The sequence below is a fragment of the Dasypus novemcinctus genome, chromosome 7 (assembly GCF_030445035.2).
Source record: "Dasypus novemcinctus isolate mDasNov1 chromosome 7, mDasNov1.1.hap2, whole genome shotgun sequence".
NCBI classification, from domain to species: Eukaryota; Metazoa; Chordata; class Mammalia; order Cingulata; family Dasypodidae; genus Dasypus; species Dasypus novemcinctus.
The window spans coordinates 48,562,809-48,581,020 of NC_080679.1; the positions used below are offsets into that span (position 1 = coordinate 48,562,809).

General features: G+C 36.3%; 1 protein-coding gene across 7 annotated transcripts in view; it reads left to right on the top strand.

Moving 5' to 3' along the window:
• Positions 1–18,212, top strand: part of ANKRD44 (ankyrin repeat domain 44) — a 334,769-nt gene that overhangs the window by 218,914 nt on the left and 97,643 nt on the right. For all 7 annotated transcript variants that reach the window (XM_023591719.3, XM_023591720.3, XM_023591722.3 and 4 more), the window contains exons 8-9: positions 384–596; positions 10,878–10,956. In XM_023591719.3, the coding sequence (XP_023447487.1) occupies positions 384–596; positions 10,878–10,956 (292 nt within the window). The remainder of the gene's footprint in view (positions 1–383; positions 597–10,877; positions 10,957–18,212) is intronic.

Genomic DNA, 18,212 nt, shown 5'->3' on the forward strand with positions numbered 1-18,212 from the left:
GTTCACTGCACCCCAATCCCTGAGCTTGGGACTCTTCTCATTCCCCTCATTCAATTTTCTTCTGGGCTTTTGAGGCAACTTTGCCTTCAGTCTTTAACCTTTCACCTTTCTACCCTCTAACCTAAAAATGTCTCTCTGTAAGCAGAAACCTCTAACTCTTCCTCCTGGGTTCACTTGTTACCCTTATTTTTTGCTGACCTTTACTTTAAGTCAATGAGCATTCCTAGCATGACCATGCTGGGGCAAGTACAGAGTAAGCCCTGAATAATTATGTTGACAGATGGATGTTTCCTTTCTGTAGTCACAGCCATTCAGCCCTTCATGAAAAATGGAGTAAATTGGCTCCGGTGATTTTAATTGCCCTGCATTGCACTCATTTGCAGATTGATGAAATCAACGTCTATGGAAATACTGCCCTTCACATCGCCTGCTACAACGGACAGGATGCTGTAGTTAACGAGCTGATCGACTACGGTGCTAATGTGAACCAGCCAAACAACAACGGCTTCACCCCTTTGCATTTTGCTGCTGCCTCCACTCATGGTGCTTTGTGTCTTGAACTGTTGGTAAACAACGGGGCGGATGTGAACATTCAGGTACGGAGCTCTTCGTCCCTCCCTGTGTTTATACCATTGCGCTGAGCCTCTCTTTGAGCAAAATCGACTGCAGGAAATTATATCTTGTTCAGTGAATTGTAACCCTGAGTACATTGACTCATACAGCCTTATCCTGTATGGGGATGCCACCGAAACTTAGCTGTGTTGTTTCTGCAAGAGCGGTGGTTCCAGGTGGAGGGCAGGGAGGCTCTAGCCATGTGCATGGTAGCTAAGTGAGAGTTCCAGGTCAATTCCAGAGTCTCAGGGATGTTGACTAAGCTCAGTTTCTAATACTGAGGTGAATGTGGAGCTGATAGGGCAGACTCGCTGAGAAGTCACAGGAAGGCCTAATCTAATAATAGTCCTGTTCCCGACCCTGGCTTGGCCTTCCAAGGAATTTCTCAAATATTAACCCCAGAGAGTGGCTTCAATGATGTTACATTTTTCTAGTCTTTTTGGTTGTTACTTTATTCAGCAACTGAGGACTACCTAGAGCACGCTCTTCTGTACTGGGGTGACAGATGGGAATGAGATATGATATGTACCCCCAAGGAATTTATAACATGGTAAGGAGATTACATGCACCCACATGATCATGAAGCAAGAGAGTAGCTTTGTTACGGATTTTTCAGGATTTTCTATGTGTAGGATCATGTCATCTACAAATAGGGAAAGTTTTACTACTTTTCAATTTGAATGCCTTTTATTTCCTTCTCTTTTTTTTTTTTTTTTCAGGAGGTACTGGGGATAGAACCCATGATCTCATACATGGGAAGCAGGTGCTCAACCACTTAAACTACCTCCACTCCTCTTTCTTTCTTTTTCTTGCCTAATTGTGCTGCTAAAACTACCAGTATAGTGTTGAAAACACTATACTGTGGGCATTTTGTCTTCTTGAACTTAGAGGGAAAGCTTTAAGTAGGATGTTAGCTGTGGGGATTTTTTTATATGCCTTTTATCATGCGGAGGAAGTTTCCTTCTATTCCTAGTGTTCTAAGTATTTTTGTAAAGAAGGGGTACTGGATTTTGTCAAATGTCTTTACTACATCAAGATGATCATGTGGTTTTTTTCCCCTTCATTCTATTAATGTAGTGTATTACATTAAATGATGTCCTTATGTTGGCCCATCTGTATCTGGGATAAATCCCACTTGATCATCATGTATAATTCTTTAATAAGCTGTTGAAATCAGTTTCCTAGTATTTTGTTGAGGATTTTAACAACTATATTAATAAAGGATTTTGGTCTGTATTTTCTTTATTTCTAGCTTTGGATTAGTGTGATATTGGCTCCATAGAATGAACTAGGAAGCATTCATTGTATGAATTTTTTGGAAGAGTTTGAGCAGGATTGGTGTTAATTCTTCTTAGAATGTATGGTAAACTTTACCAGTGAAGTCATTTGGTCCTGGACATTTCTTTGTTGGGAGGTTTTTTTATTTCTTGTTTTTTTCTTAAAGATTTATTTATTTATTTCCCCTTCTCTCCCCTTCCCCCTGTTGTCTACTCTCTGTGTCCATTCTCTGTGTGTTCTTCTGTGTCCACCTGGATTCTTGTCAGCAGCACCAGGAATCTGTGTCTCTTTTTGTTGAATTATCTTGCTGCATCAGCTCTCCGTGTGTGTGCAGCACCACTCCTGGGCAGCCTGCACTTTTTTCGCGCTGGGGGGCCTTTCTTGAGGGATGCACTCCTTGCACATGGGACTCCCTTATGTGGGGAACACCCCTGCATGGTAGGGCGCCCCTTGTGCTCATCAGCACTGTGTGTGGGCCAGCTTACCACACAGGCCAGGAGGTCCTGGATTTGAACCCTGGACCTCCCACATGACAGGCAGATGCTCTATCAGTTGAGCCAAATCCGCTTCCCTTTTGGGAGGTTTTTGATTACTGACTCATTTAACCTCTTTACTCATTACTGGTCTGCTGAAATCTTCTATTTCTTTTTAAGTCAGGGTAGGTAGTTTGTGTGTTTCTAGGAATTTGTCCACTTCAACTAGTTTATCTATTGACATTTTTTTTTCAAGTATCCTCTTATAATCTCTTTTATTTTTGTGAGAGTGGTATTAATGTCTTCCCTTTTTTAGTTATTTGTGTCTTCTTTCTTTTTTCTGTCAGTCTAGCTAAAGGTTTTCAATTTTATTGATCTTTTCAAGAGAGCAACTTTTGGTTTTGTTCATTCTCTTTTCCTTTATATTATTTTATTCAACATTTTTCTAATCTTTATCTCCTTTCTTCTGTTTGCTTTGAATTTACTCTCTTCTTTTTCTAGATCTTTCAGTGATGAGGTTAGATTTTTTAAAGATCTTTCTTCTTTTTTAATGTGAGTTATTTATAGCTATAAATTTCCCTCTCATCACCTTCCTTTACACATGCAAAATACCCTTCAATCCTCCCCAAACGATGTAATTCAACATCCTCAAGTCACATTTTTTGTTTTTGCTTAGTTTTTTTCCTTCAGTATAAAATTAAGAAAGAGAGCAGGTAAGTAGGAAATAAAGTTCAGTAATCCCTGTAAAAAGTAAAAATCAAGAGTTTTATTGTTTAAATTGCACTTTTTTATGGACTATAGATTTGACTTCTTTTTAAAAAATTTTTCTTCCTATTTTTGTTATTTTTTCTTTGTGTGTGTGTGTGGAATATATATTTGAGGTGGTGGGTGAAGGGGTAGAATTTGCTTTTATCAATTTGATACATTCTACATATGCACATGTACAGATTATAGGTCTATTCTTCTTTGCAGTCAACAAAGCATTTGGAAAATGTTTTCTAAGTAATTAGTTAATGTAAGGCAGATTAAATATTTTACAAACCATGTTTGGGATCTGTCTGTTTGAAGAAATTCTTAACAATTTAGAAACATCTTTCTTTCACCAGAGAAAAAATTACATTAGCATGTATCCATGCAGAGAACTTGAAAACTTGCTACATCACATAAATTTTGGTATGTTGTATATGTGTTTTCATTTGTCTCAAGATATTTCCTAATTTCCTTTGTGATTTCTTCTTTGACCTATTGGTTCAATGCATTGTTTAATTTTCACATATTTGTGAATTTTCAAATTCTCCCTCTGTTAGTGATTTCAATATTTTTTAAATTTCTTGAGACTTGTTCTGTGACTTAACATATGGTGTAGCCTGAAGAATAATCCATGTGCATTAGAGTAGAACGTATATTCTACTGCTGTTGGATGAAGTGTTGTATATATCTCTGTTAGGTGTAGTTGATTTAAAGTATCATTCATCTCTATTTCCTTACTGTCTACATGTTCTATCCATTTTTGAAAGTAGAGTATTGAAGTCTCCTACGTTTAATGTAGAACTATCTATTTCTCCCTTCAAATCTGTCAATATTTGCTTCATATATTTTGAGGCTCTGCCATTAGGTGCATACATATTTATAATTGTCATGTCTTTTGTTGAATTGATCCACTTTTGTGTATATATTGCCATTCTTTGCCCTCATAACTGTTTTAACCTAAAGTCTATTTATCTGTCATTAGTATTGCTACCCAACTCTTTAGGTTATTATTTGCATGGTGTATGTTTTTTCCCTCCTTTTACTTTTAGCCTATTTGTGTCTTTGAATTTAAGAATCTCTCTCTCTCTTTTTAAATTTTATTTCTACTTCAAAAAATAAAATTTAAAAAAAGGCAGTTTAACAAGTTATGGAAGCATTACTTTAAAAAAATCCTGTCTAGGCACATTTATCTTATTTAATCCTAAAAACAAACTCAACTGTTTTTCCAGTAAATCGCTTATAAACAGGATATAATTGGGCAATCCTTCTTTAGTCAGTCTGCCAGTCTCGGCCTTTTGATTGGAGAGGTTAGTTCATTTACATTTGAAGTAACCGCTCATAATGCAGAACTTTTTTCTGCCAGTTTGCTATTTGTTCTTTGTAAGTCATACCTTTTGCCCATCAATTCTACTAAAGCCTGTTTTCATATATATTTGATTTTCTTGTATTGTACCATTTGAGTCCCTTCTCATCTCTCTTTATTTTTCAGTTATGTCCTTTGTGGTTACCATGGGGCTTAAATTTAACATCCCAAATCTTTTAACAATTATGTTTGATTTTATACCAACTTAACTTCAATTGCATAAACATACACTCTTTCTATACCCTTCTGTCCCCCCACTTTTTCGTTGTACTTATTATGTTATATCTTTCTACATTGTATGCCCCAAACTACGTATTTATCATTACTATTTATACATTTTCACTTTAGAACCTATAAGAAGTAAATAGTAGAATTGGATTCCAAAAACTGTAATACAATACAACTGGTATTTATAATTACCCATGTGGTTACCTATACCAGAGGTCTTTATTTCCTTATGCCAGTTTGATCCACTGTCCAGTGTCCTTTCCTTTCAGTCTGAAGAATTCTCTTTTGCACTGTTTTGTAGGGCAGGTCTAGTGGTGACTAACTCCCTCAGCTTTTGTTCCTCTGGGAATGTCTTAATCTCTCCCTCATTTTTGAAAGACCATATTCCAGATATAAATTCTTGGTTCACAGTTATTTTCTTTCAGCACTTTAAATATTCTTGCTTCCATGGTTTCTGATGCAAAATTGTCACTTAACTTTATTGAGACTTTCTTGTACAGAGCATGTTGCTTTTCTCTTGCGGCTTTCAGAACTCTCTCCTCGTCCTTGATATTCAGCAGTTTGACTACTATGTGTTTTAGAATGATTTTCTTCAAGTTTATCCTGTTTGGGATTTGTTGGGCCTTCTTAAATGTGTATATTCATGTCTTTTGTTGAATTTGGGGAGTTTTCTGCCATTATTTCTTTGAATATTCTTTCTGTCTCATTTTCTCTTTCTTCCCCTTCAGGAACTCCCATCTTGTGTATGTTGGTATGCTTGATGGTATCCTACAGGTCTCTTATGCTCTATTACTTTTTTTCATTCTTGTTTCTCTCTACTCCTCAGCCTAAATCATTTCACTTGTCTTGTCTTTGGGTTCACTGGTTCTTTCTTCTGCCAGCTCCAATCTGCTGTTGAAACCCTCTAGCTAATTTTTCTTTTCAGTCTTGTGGTCTTCAACTCTAGTATTTCTGTTCGGTTCCTTTTAAAAATGTCCATCTACTTACAGAGATTCCCATACTGTTTATTCATCATTTTCCTGATATCTTTTACTTCTTTATCCCTGTTTTCTTCAATCTCCTTAAGGACACTGAGGATCATTTTTTAAAGTCTTTGTCTGATATGTCCAAAGACTGGTCTTCTTCACTGATGGTGTCTGGGTTTTTATCTTGCTCCTTTGGATGGACCATCATTTCCTATTTCTTTGTTGTCTTGTAATATTTTGTGTGCACATTGTACATTTTAATATTTTTAAATGTTAATGCTGGGATTTAGTCTCTGAGCTTTCTATTCCTTAAGTTTGTATCCAAGTAGTGATATACATGAGATTTCCTTGAATGCCAGGAGCTAACAACAATCCAAAGAAAACAAACAAACAAAAAACACCACCTTTCACAGTTTTTCCAAATTGGCTCTGCATTGTCTGGTACTTTTCTCCAGAGTTTAGCCCCTACATCAGTAGACCTCCCCTCAAAAAGATCATTCTGAGACAAAAGCAAAGTGCAGTGTCTTCTCTGTCTTTTCTGAGCTTGCTTCTTGTCCTGGGCTTCCTTCTTGCACTTGCTTATGGCTTCAGGAATTTTCCCTTTTACTCCCTATGAAATTGATTTTCTCCCCTTCCCTGGTGCTCTTTTGTATAACTTAAAGCAATTAATTCTTTGCCCCAGGCTGCTTTAACTTAATTGTTTCTTATACTTCTTTAGCTATCAGCAGGCTGCTTTTGCCTGGAGAGCAAGTTCTAGGAGAGAAAGCTAGAGTGAGTTACTTGGTTCAGTCTTTTAGACTGACACCCAATAGATTGGCACCAACATGCAGGTACTACAGTGGGTGCGTAGAGGTCATGTTGTTCCCTCTGGAGCAGGGCCAGACATCCACAATGGGAGCTTAGACTGGCTCCATACTGCACTGGGGAGTGAGGAGAGGGCAGGTCAGCATCGGCACCATGAGCTTCTCCTACTCTTTTTAAAGCTGTTTTTTCTTGATTCAGCACTTGCCCAGTTATTGTAACCCTTTAACTGTTCTCTGGAGTTCTGAGAAAGATTTCTCTGCCAGTTTTTTAGTTGTTCAAAGGTTCTGTGAGGGGATGGTACTTGAGTATCTTACACTGCCTTCTTTGTCCCATAGTTACTAAACTTTAATATTTTATTTTTCCCCTGTGGACTGCTGATCATGAATAAAGTATAAGAAATGCCTCATAAAAACCTGAAACCTAGGCTTATGTATTTTTTAATTGGTGTAAATGGGATTTTGAATCAAATCTAATCTCCCTCAGTTCCCTTTCATCTGCTCTATCTATATTGTCTGAGTTTCTCATTTTCTTTGGCTCTTCCTTGGTTATTCCAGATGGACTCTGGATGCATGGATCATGTAACATTTCTCCTGAGCCATCCTGTCTGACTCTGAAAGTAGCTTCCTTAGAAGTTATTTCTTAATACGACATTGCTCCTTGGGTTTTGAAAGTGTTTGTAGTTTGCAAGACGATTGCTGTTTGCTTAGATTTTCCAGAGTGTGAGGAAAGTAGCGTCTTGAAGTGTAGCCAAGACCCACCCACATGCTCACTTGGTGTTTCTTTTTCTTACAAAACAGTAAACATGATGTGTTCATGAGTTACAGCAATTACAAGATGGATGGAAAGTGGAGGAGGTGTATGTGTTTTGCTTGAATTTTACAAACCTCATATTGGTTAGGTTGGCCTCCATGACCCTGTATTCAACTTTATAATATTAGTTCAACTGTGATAAAATAGTAAAGAAAGAAGCAATACTTTATAAAATAATCCACTGATGGTCTACTTATAATTTGTAAATAAGAAGAGCATGAGAAATTATAAAATAATTTTTCTTCTCCACTATACACCACATTCTAGTTTTTGCTGCATCTCAAGTCTCTTTGTGCAAGCATTCAAAGTAACCCTTGTACTTTGGGGAGGAAGTAAAGGAAGGATGAGAGTGACTGTCTGAGCCCTCCATGTACCATCTCCAGCTTTAGAACCATTAAACAAGCAAACAAGTTGAATTATGTATACCTTCTTTTCAATTATGGTTTTAGGTGACTCTTCCATTGAGTTAGGGAGTCCTTACTGGGTTTCTGACTATATTCAACCAGCAGTCTGGCCTAAGCATTATCCTATAGTGGTTTATTGCCCTCCAGCCCCATGACAAAGATAGTACACTGCCTCCAAGTCCTTGGAGAGTAACAAGTTATATAAGTTTAGAGAAGATACATGGGATGTTGGAGGATGAGGAAAGAAGACACTAGGAGTAAAAGAAGAAAATGAATGGATTTCTGAGGACGATGAATAAAGAAATTGAAACTCTCATTTTAGTTCAAACTTTGAGCTTGTTCTGCCTTGAAAGATTACTAATATTTGTCATAAAGTATTCTTAATGTTCTTTAGTCTTCTTTTATGACTTATGGCCTAATCATGTTGCAATCAATAGAAGAGCTTCCTTAATTAAACTAATTCTGAAAATAAAATTTTCACAGTTCTAAACTGAATAGGAAACTGTATCAAGAAATTGGAAGGAGATTAGAAACTAAGAAATTTTTTTAAATAAAAGTAAAGCCTTGAATAAATGGAAGAAGTCTAGGAGTTAGGATTGTTTTATCCTTGTTTGAACAGCAGCAACAACAGCAAGTCCCCCACTGCACATGCAAAATTGCTCAGGCAGATCATGAAACTCAGCAAGATGCCTAGTTTTAGCCTGAGTATTCTGAGTTCTAACTTTTAAAGGCTAAGTGGAAAGTATTATCCTCTGACATTCATTGATTTTCAAAGGCTTTGTAAAATAATAAATAATAAGTTTCCCTTTTCTCAATAATTCCTGCCCCCACTTCCTTCCACCTTTATCCCTAAGAGAAAAAAAAAAGTCATCTAATACCTGGGCTCTGTGGTGGATGAATCTAGGCAAAGATGTGCAAGGGTAGATCTGAAGCAAGCAAACATGACCACTGGCCATATAGCCATCCGTAGCATTTTACCTAAATTTGTTTACCTCTGTTTGCTTGTCCCTTTACCAAAGGCACATGCACTCCAAGGGAGAGGAAGGATGTGTTGTCTGCTATCCTTGAAATGGGACCAGTTTTCCAAGCTACACACTATAGAAACAAGTTACTTCTGCTTTGGTTCTCTGCCCTTGATCTAGGTAATTACCACCACCAAGTTACGCCATGGTAAAGTCTTGTCTTTACTGAGAAAAGAAAAGGTTATTTTCTAGCTACAAAATGTGCTTAGTTAAATTTATAAAGATATTACCTAAATGCAGTATTTCTGGCTTTATATATATATATACACACACATATATATTTTTAATTAAATGCTAGTTACTTGTGTTTTCATATTAAATTTAAGAGAAAATACTGGAGCAAAATTTAAAGAAATAGCACCACCTAGGGACAAATTAATGTCAGCTCGGCAATTCCTGCTTTCTACTTAACAGTTTAAGAGTATGGTCCCTTTTTTTTTCTTTTAATTGGAGGGGGAAATTTTTAAATCCTTATTCCAGAGTGATCTCCAGGCTTCTCAGTCCCTAAACTCTCTACAGTTCTGGCAGTTAAAATCAAATTCTCTAATTAGATAACTTTTAGGAACTCTCTTTTACTGTCTCATGGTCAGTGATAGCAAGGTATCTTTATTCTCATGATTACTTCTCCTTTTCTCTAAAAATGCCATTTCCAGTTAAGCTTCAAACTTTCTTCCATCCTCCTTTCTCAATATTTTCTGATTCAGGTTATAATCATATATATGGAGAAAAGATCCTACTAAAGCACAGGTATATAATATACCCAAGAATCTCTAACCGTAATGATACTTCTTTCCATCAAAATACTGGTACCATTCTGAGTAACCCCTCCCCTGGCACAGTCTGCATAACTCCTTTCCTCCTTTCAAAGTAATAGACTTAAATGATAGAGTAAAAAATTCTTCTGTTAAAACTTGTGGTTTTATAAGAATTTCAGCCCAAAGTTGAAAGCAGTGGTTCTTAACCCTTTGTGTTCTGTGTTTGTTAGGAATGCAGATCCCCTCAACCAAATTCTGAATCAGTAGGATTGGGCCCAGGAGTTTACGTTTCTAACAAAAACCCCAGGTGATTCAAGTACAGGTGGTCATTGGTCCAGTTTGAGAAACATTGATTTAGATGGTTATTTGTGTTCCATTGTGGATTTTTTTTTTAAAGGAGTTATGTTAAAGCCTAGGTATATAAGCGTCCTTACAAAATGAACTTGCAGCTTCAAAACGTCATTTTTTTAACCTCAGATTTAGAGAAATATCTCTCCTGAGGCTTTGAGAAGTAACAATGTAACATAGACTTCTCATAGTATTTGAATGAAAGAATACATTTTGTCTACTGGGGATAATTTTGGTCTAAACTAACTAGTATTTTCTTGGGGGCAGTACCACTCTCAGAATAAATTCCATAAATGATTATTTCTTAATTAAAAGTTACAGATCTTTTGTATTTGGTATAAAATTTTAATAAGTACTGCATATTGATGATCAGTATATAGAATCTGTACACTTTACCTGTTTTGGTTTCATCTATGTCAGGAAGTTCCTTAATTTATATCTTGAATAATAGAGAGGTATATAAATTCAGCACACTTTACCAGCTTATCATTAAATGGCAATTTTGTAAGTTGTTTATATGCCTTAATCCTGTGATTTCTAAAAAGGTAAGTGAACCAACAGGTTTTCTTTTGGAACTATCAAAATTATTGGCTTTCTCTGGAATTAGAATTTAGGTTCTAGGCCAGCTGCTGAGAGTTGCAGGGATTTACGGTAACTTAGTCATCTTTGGGTCAAACAGCACCATGCAAGTTAGCACATCATTTGTCCTTTTTATGTACTGTAGGCAAAAATGGAAAGTAAGAGCTGGAAGGAAACTTCCTTCATTAGTAGGTCACAGTAGAGGAGAAAAGTCTTGAATCATGGTTTCAGTTTAAAAGAGTGTAGTTAGAAATTTCTTCTTCTCCAAAATAATTTTCACTTCTGTATTAAAAATGTGATCAGACAATAACATATAGACTTTATCTTTTGCTTTCAAAATTATCTTTTGCCTCTTATAAGTTTTGCTCACACATTTTAAATTTAAATTGGTGTTCTCAGGGCATCACCCACAGTATTCATAGGGATACTACAGTGGTTGCCAATGGTTCACGAGCACCTCCATGTTTCTCTCCCTCATTTTTCTAGAGTAAAGATGGCAAAAGTCCACTGCACATGACAGCTGTCCATGGAAGGTTCACGCGATCACAAACCCTCATTCAGAATGGTAAGAGATTTTTCAGCAGGGTCAGTATGTGAACAGCTTCCTGGTCTGACTGAGTTTGGCTGTCAGTCTCCTGAACATAAAAGATGATGCCCTATTTGGGGATTTTAATAAGCACGGTTTACACAATCCTTTGATGTACTTTGCTAAAAGCTCCTTATCAAACTTATCATCACTGTCCAGCTTAGTACTGAGAATATAAATCTACTAATTTTCCAGTCAGGCAAAGAACATGTGAGTTTTGGAACCAGAGATGGTATATTTATATAGCCTAAAGAGCCTCTATTTTTCACTCTGAAACTAATAAAGATAAATAGCATATATTTTCTGACAGCAAATCTGAATTTATATTTATATTTTTTAAATTCACCATCATTCTGTAAGTTAAAACTCATGAAGCTACTTGGAGAAGAGTGGGGAAAAAATGAGGTGACTCAGAGGAAAAGCATGTAAGTATGTGATATAAAGGATCATAAAATCACAGACTTGATAGAGACCTTGGAAAGACACATAATCTGGTAATTTTCCAGGCTCACAACAAAAGTACTTGAACAATTGGGTTGTATCCATCGCCAAATTACTAGGGTGTGTCATTTCATATTGTGGTTTGTGTTACTATTAGTGTGTCATGACCAGCATCTGTGAATGGACTGACCTTGCCAACTCAACTTCTGTTATCTTTGGCAACAATTTAAAAATGGTTTAGTCCAGAACTGATGCTGACATTCCAGATAAGTTCAGTAGTACCTAAACTACATTTATTTCTTTTTCTCAAAACTCTGGTATTAGTTTATTTTCTTGGACTTACCTTTTTTTATCTGTGAGAATTTTGGACGACCTGCACTTGAATCGTTAGTGGCACTGATTTATGTCATTGATACTCAAGTCGTAAAACCAACAAGTCACCTGACATTTAGATGGGGACCAGCCAGTAAAATTATGCTTAGAAAGCAAAATAGCTGCAGCAAAGCAAAAGAAATTTATAAGCATTTCAGTGAAGCTGTAAGGCAAAAGAAATCTTCAAAAGTTTCGAGTGAGCCAAAAAAGGTAAAATGGATATTAACTGCATAGCACCCATTATTTCTAATTTGAAATATTGGCATACCTTTGACATTAACATTATTGGAAGAGCCACTTTATTTGTTTTATTTTAGCAGATATAAATATAAGGTGAGGATGCCCCTAATTTCTCCTTTTTGAACTCTTTCCTCTTCCCACTCTTTCTCAACTGCTTTTCATAGATAGTGCTCACTCCCTTAAAAAGCAAACAAAACCAGGAATATATTTGGTATCCATTTTATTTCCTATTTAACGTGCATTTAATCAGTGGACCTCAGCTCTGTGAGATAAAAAGCTTTGTCCCCTGTTGAAGCAATTTCAAGCACCACTGACCAGATTGGAGAGAGAAATTTTTTCCCTTTGTAGGCGCTACCTTCCCGTAGATCTCTCCCTGTGTGCGAAGCCACTCTGACCATCTTCTTTGACTCAAGGCCATGAGAGATCTCCCCTCTGACATGATAGGGTCACGTAAGCGTGCTTCAACAGCCCCAGAGGGTTTCTGGCTGCTTGGACCTCTCCAGAGCCGCCTCTGTGGCGGTGAGGACTTCCATGCCCTACCCATCCCTGCTAGACTTTTGAGTTGGAGCTAGACCCCATATCTTGTCATCTCCGACTAAGGAGCTCTGGTTCTGAGCCTGTCCTCATCCTTGGCTAGCCTGATACCTCACCTTGGGTTGGGTGGAGCCCAAGGGCCTGAACTGATGAGGACACAGTGCTTAGACTAAATAGCTCATTATGTATAATGATAAAGCTAATATTGGTGTGCTCACACTGTCAGGTACGTGGCTAAGCACTCCACCTACATCCTTTAAGCACCCTATGAGAAACACTCACCCTGTGAGATTACCTATTTTTGTTTTTAATTTTTTAATTTTTTTTTAGTTAGGCCAGTAAAAAGAATTTATTTGGGAAATGAGGGAAAGAACAGAGCTTGCTGAGAAATGGAAGAGAAAAATGGAAATACACACCAAGATTTGGTGTGGGCCCCTCTAGGCAGAGAGAGCTGAGATTACCTATTATTGCCTCCATTTCATAGATGGGCAAACTGAGGCAGAGTGATTGTTACTTGTGTAAGGATACACAGCCGGCACGTTGAGGAACAGAAATTTGGACTCCTGCAGTCTAACGTTAGAGATTAAACTCTCAGTCACTACAGTGTAAACGTGTTCACTGGAAGAACAATGACGTGTTAAATTCATTTTTAAACTTGGGTTCTATATACTTGAAGAGTTATTTTTATTTGGAATAGGGTTTTTCCTGCAAAAGGATGATTTGGCATTCTCTTCTCGCAATTCACAATTCTTTACATTCATTACACATGCGAGATCTGTAAGTTCTTCCATTTGACATTTTAAAAAATATCTTGGGGAGAAGAATAGGAAGCTCTTTTCTTTCCTCCTGATTTTTTACTTCCTTCTGGGAAAACTTCTGTGGTGCTGGTGGGACCCTGTCTTCACCAGAGCCTCACACCCCCAGGGCCTGGTGTCAGTGCACCAGAGGGGTCAGTACAGACCAGGAGCTGCCCTGTCCTCCCAGACCCAGAAGTGGCACCACGTCGGGACATTGCCTGCTCCCTGGGCCAGCCGAACACGCTATTCAGGAATGTTCTCTGTACTTATTTATTTCTTTTGTCAAATTGCTGGGATGTTTGGACTGTAAATACATTTCCCAGCTTCCCTGCCTGCCCTCCAGTCAAGGTTATTAGCGATTTTTCATGATAATCTCATTTTTTCATAATAGCTTTGGTAAGACAATTGCAAAACAGAGCAAAAAAAAAAAAAAAAACAAGACTCTTCTTTTTCAGTTAGAAGCAAATACTTCCTCTGCTGTTAAACTACTTTTTTTGCTCTTGTCTGAGGCCATATTGCCACAGCCTTGGAGGGAAGGGAACTGAACAAAGAAAGAATACCATATCAAGAAGCATTTTAATCTAGCCTTTTGCAGTAAGCAATGACTTCAGATGCTGTCCGGCAGGTTTCAAGAGTTAAAAAATGATGTTTTCTTCACAGAAGCCTTAAATATAAATAGAGTTTGAAAGGAAAGAGTCAAGAGATAGGAACCTCACTGTGAGGTTTTTTTGACCTTTTGGCTCACAATCCTCTGAGGCAACTTAATAAGATGACTGTTTCTGTTTGTGCAAAATTATCCTTTCTGACATGCTCTGTATGCTTTGAAACTCTCAAATGTTTGTTTTCCTCACGATTATCAATTACCAGCATTTAACTTGCACCCTTCAATGACTGTTAAAAATATTTAATTTGCATTCCAAGTAAATGATAGATCTTCAGGTGAAATGGAAAAGTTTGTGGAGTGACTATAAATTAAAAATTCTCTCATCTAGAGATCCTACTTTAATATAAAATATATTTTCAGATAACAAATTTTCTTAAATCTGTTTTAAATGAGAGCAAAAGCACATATGTAAAGTATTTATATTTTTGAAGTTTTAGAATGACTTTTGAAATGATAATAACAAGAAACTTTATCAGCTTCCCAATATTTTTCACTCTTCTCTTTCCCTGCCCAATTTTTGGGTTGGTGAACATGGAGACCCTAAGACTTCTTAAGGACTATTTGGCCACTTTTGGCTGGGAAGAGGGTGGAATAATGTAGTGTTTATCAGGGAAAGTCATCTCTGAAGACTGGGGACCCGCCTCCCACACCCTCGTGGGCCAGCACCTTACATCGACCGGCAGGCTGACTCCTGTGGGCAATTCTTAGACTGGTGCAGGTACCCCGGTTCTTCTGAGGTGCCCATGAAGACCAGGTGGCTGCCTGTAAACCAAAGCTTCCATCAAGGCATAAAAATGAATTTCTCTAAATTCGATGCATCTAACATCAGAGCACAGGTTTGAGTCCCTAGAAGATCCCAAAAACTAGTTTAATTTTTTTCCTTATTATAAAATTAGTGCATACTCACTGTGAAATAAAATGAAATCATTCGAAAGACTCCCCATTATCACTACCATGTGTTTCTCCAACCCTCCCAAGAGTTTCTGTTGACAGATTGGTAATTCTTTCAGATTGTTTATATGTATATGTCAAATTAGGGAATTATTACTTTTACAGAAATGGTAGCCTATTTATTCAAACAGCAGGTTGTAAAAAATATCACTGTACTACAGAAACAAAGATTTGGAGAAAGATTGGTATTGGTATTCAAGTTGTCATTTAATATTCTCTGTCACAAATAAAGTAAAAAAAAGATTACCTTTTTCGTAAAGAGTTATTATGTTGCAATCCCATATGTGTAAACTTATTGGTAGCAAGTTGACTGATTTTTCCAGTTAAACTCTACATGCGGAAGTCTTGGCTGTAGAGTGAAGCATCTTAAATCATGTATAAACATGTCCGCTAATTGCCATTTTTGAAGCATTTGCCTCCTCTGCAAAGCCCAACATTTTTGGTAATTATTTCATTTTGTAGCGAAGATTCTTGTACACTGATTCTATGTTTCATCAATGTTCCTGTCTAGGAAAAATATTGTTTGCTGAAAATAAATCCTAGGGAGATGGTGGTCACAATAACTAATAGCAGTATTCAGTAGAACAAAGAGCCATACAGATATTATTGTGAGGATTTTACAATGGTCTCATTACAAGAGCCTGGCAGAGTTCTGGCCTGGAAGTTAGTGCTCTTTCCCCAGATCTGAGAAGACTCTTAATGGCTTCTTTTTGGTATAGTGTCCAAATACACCGCTAATGGGCGTGAAAATGGGTGCAGCCTTTCTCAAAAGTAATTTGTGTCTATCAAGGGTTTTAAAAATGTTCATAGTTTTGATCCAGTAATTCTACTTCTGAAAAGCTTGCTTAAGGAGATTATCTGAAATGCTGATAAAAACTATTTGCAAATATATTCATTCCTGTGTTTTTTTAATGGCAAAAATTGGAGAAGAGCCTAAATATCCAGTAATTGGGGATTTACTAAGTAAATTATCTCAATACTGATATTATATAGCCATTTACAGTTATACTTGTGAAAAAAATGTTAATAACATGGGAAGAGTTTATGATATAATATTAAGGGGGAAAGAAAGAAGCAAAACTATTTCTCTATTATGATCTGAATCATGGGAAACCGCGCACACACACACACACACACACACACACAACGAGAAGGAAATATTCCAGAATATTAAGACTATCTTGGATAATCAGTGAATTTGTAACTAACTGCTGTTTTCTTCTCTGTATCTTCTAAATTTTCTACAGTGAGAATATTACTTTTTTCAATCAGAAAATGTTATTTAATACAAGTGTTTAGTGCCTTTATGAAATCATCTAAGTCATTCACATGATATTTACATTTACATTTTTTTTCTTGCATGTGCATGTGTGTAGTTTAGACATACACACTAAACATTATAGTGCTAGTATATCTTATAATGGTATATTTTATTGTATATTAAACTAAACATTAAATATATATTAAGCTAAACTATATTGCTTCATACAATTGGTAATGAAAATAAAGCTCAAGATTTGAGGAAATTTGTAGGCTATTTTGTAATGAAAAATTTTCTAATGAGTCCTACATATCTAAGACCTGACAATTCAATAATTTAGAACTTTTCATAGTGATCAGGGTTTTTGTTTCTGATCAGGATAGCCAGAAAATAGAACCTCAGAATAACTTACATTCTGTGCTCAAATACACTGTGTGCTTTTTTTTAGTAAATAAAGAAGAAGTGTATACAAGTGTACATAAGCACAAGTACCCACTATTTTTTTCTTTCTCACTAGTGTGTTCCCTTCTCCTTTACTTCCTCGCCTCTTCGTGTAGCTTTCTTCAGGCCCTTTTCTTGAACACCGATTCTGTCAGGCATTCAGGGAATATTGATTCAGTCAGCCAACTAACCATATACCAGAATAAAATCCAAATGGATCAGATATCTAACTCTAAAACATGAAACTCTTCAAGTGTAGAACATACAGGGAAATTTTTTTATTACCAATTTGTGGGGAAAGCCTTTTAACTATAACTCAAAATCCAGATACAATAAAAAAAGATTGATAAATTACAATAAATATTATATATTATATATGTGCCTTACAATTTTTGTAAGGTGAAAACACTATAAATGAAAAGACAAAATGAAAACCTGGGAGAAAATATTCATAACTTTGTTACTGATAAAATTGGTAATCTCCCAAATATAATAAAAGCTCTTGAAAATCAAGGAAGAAAAGATTCCCACAGACCAAAAACAAAACAAAACAAAAAAGAAAATAGGCAAAATGGGTGAACAAATAGTTCACAGAGAAAGATAACAAGTAGTAGTCCTTAAACATGATAAGAGGCTCAATTTCTTTTATACTAAGAGGAGAAATGCAAATGAAAACTACATTTAGATACTCTTTATTATGTAGGAGATAGCAGATATTCAAAAGCTGAAAAAGGCTGGGGAGAAAAAAGGAATTCCTACATTGCTGGTGGGAGTGTACAGTGATAAGGCGGGGAAAGAGGGGGATTTGGCTAAATGAAACAAAACCACTTATGCATTTACCCTTTGACCTGGAAATCCTCCTTCTAGGAACTTATGTCTGAGTTTTTCACTGCAGTGTTATTTGTAATAGAAAAATGTTCGTTACAACCTAAATGCTCATCCATGGAGACTGTTGTGCTCATCCATTGCAACAGAACAACAGAACTGTATAAAAATAAGGACGATCTCCAAGAAGTGATCTCTAGGAGTGAATTCCAGAGTATATGGTTAAGTGGGAAAAAGGCAAGGTGTATGTAAAGAAGATATAAGCTTACTTTTGCAAAAAGAAATGCAGAAAGCATAAACCAAAAACAAATGAGAATGCTTATCATAGGATGTGGGTGAGAATGAAGCTGAAGGAATAAGAATGAAGTGATACTTTTTATATGTATAATTTTGACTTTTGAAACATGTAAATGACTTACGTATTCAAAACAGTGAAACTTTTGAAAACCACCAGAATCAAATGAACCTAACTATATATATCAAACTGATAATATAATGAGACAGAATAAAGAATAAAGCAATTTCATATACATACTAAAATCATTGTGTGAAAATCTGTTGGGAAATAGTCTCAAAGTATCACCAACAGTCTCAAAGAATCACCCTACAAATTATTTGTTAATTATAAAGGGGAAAAACAATAGAGTACTGACAGGTAAACCTTGACGAAGTGATCTAACTGTGCATTACTTAGTAATGGAATAACTTG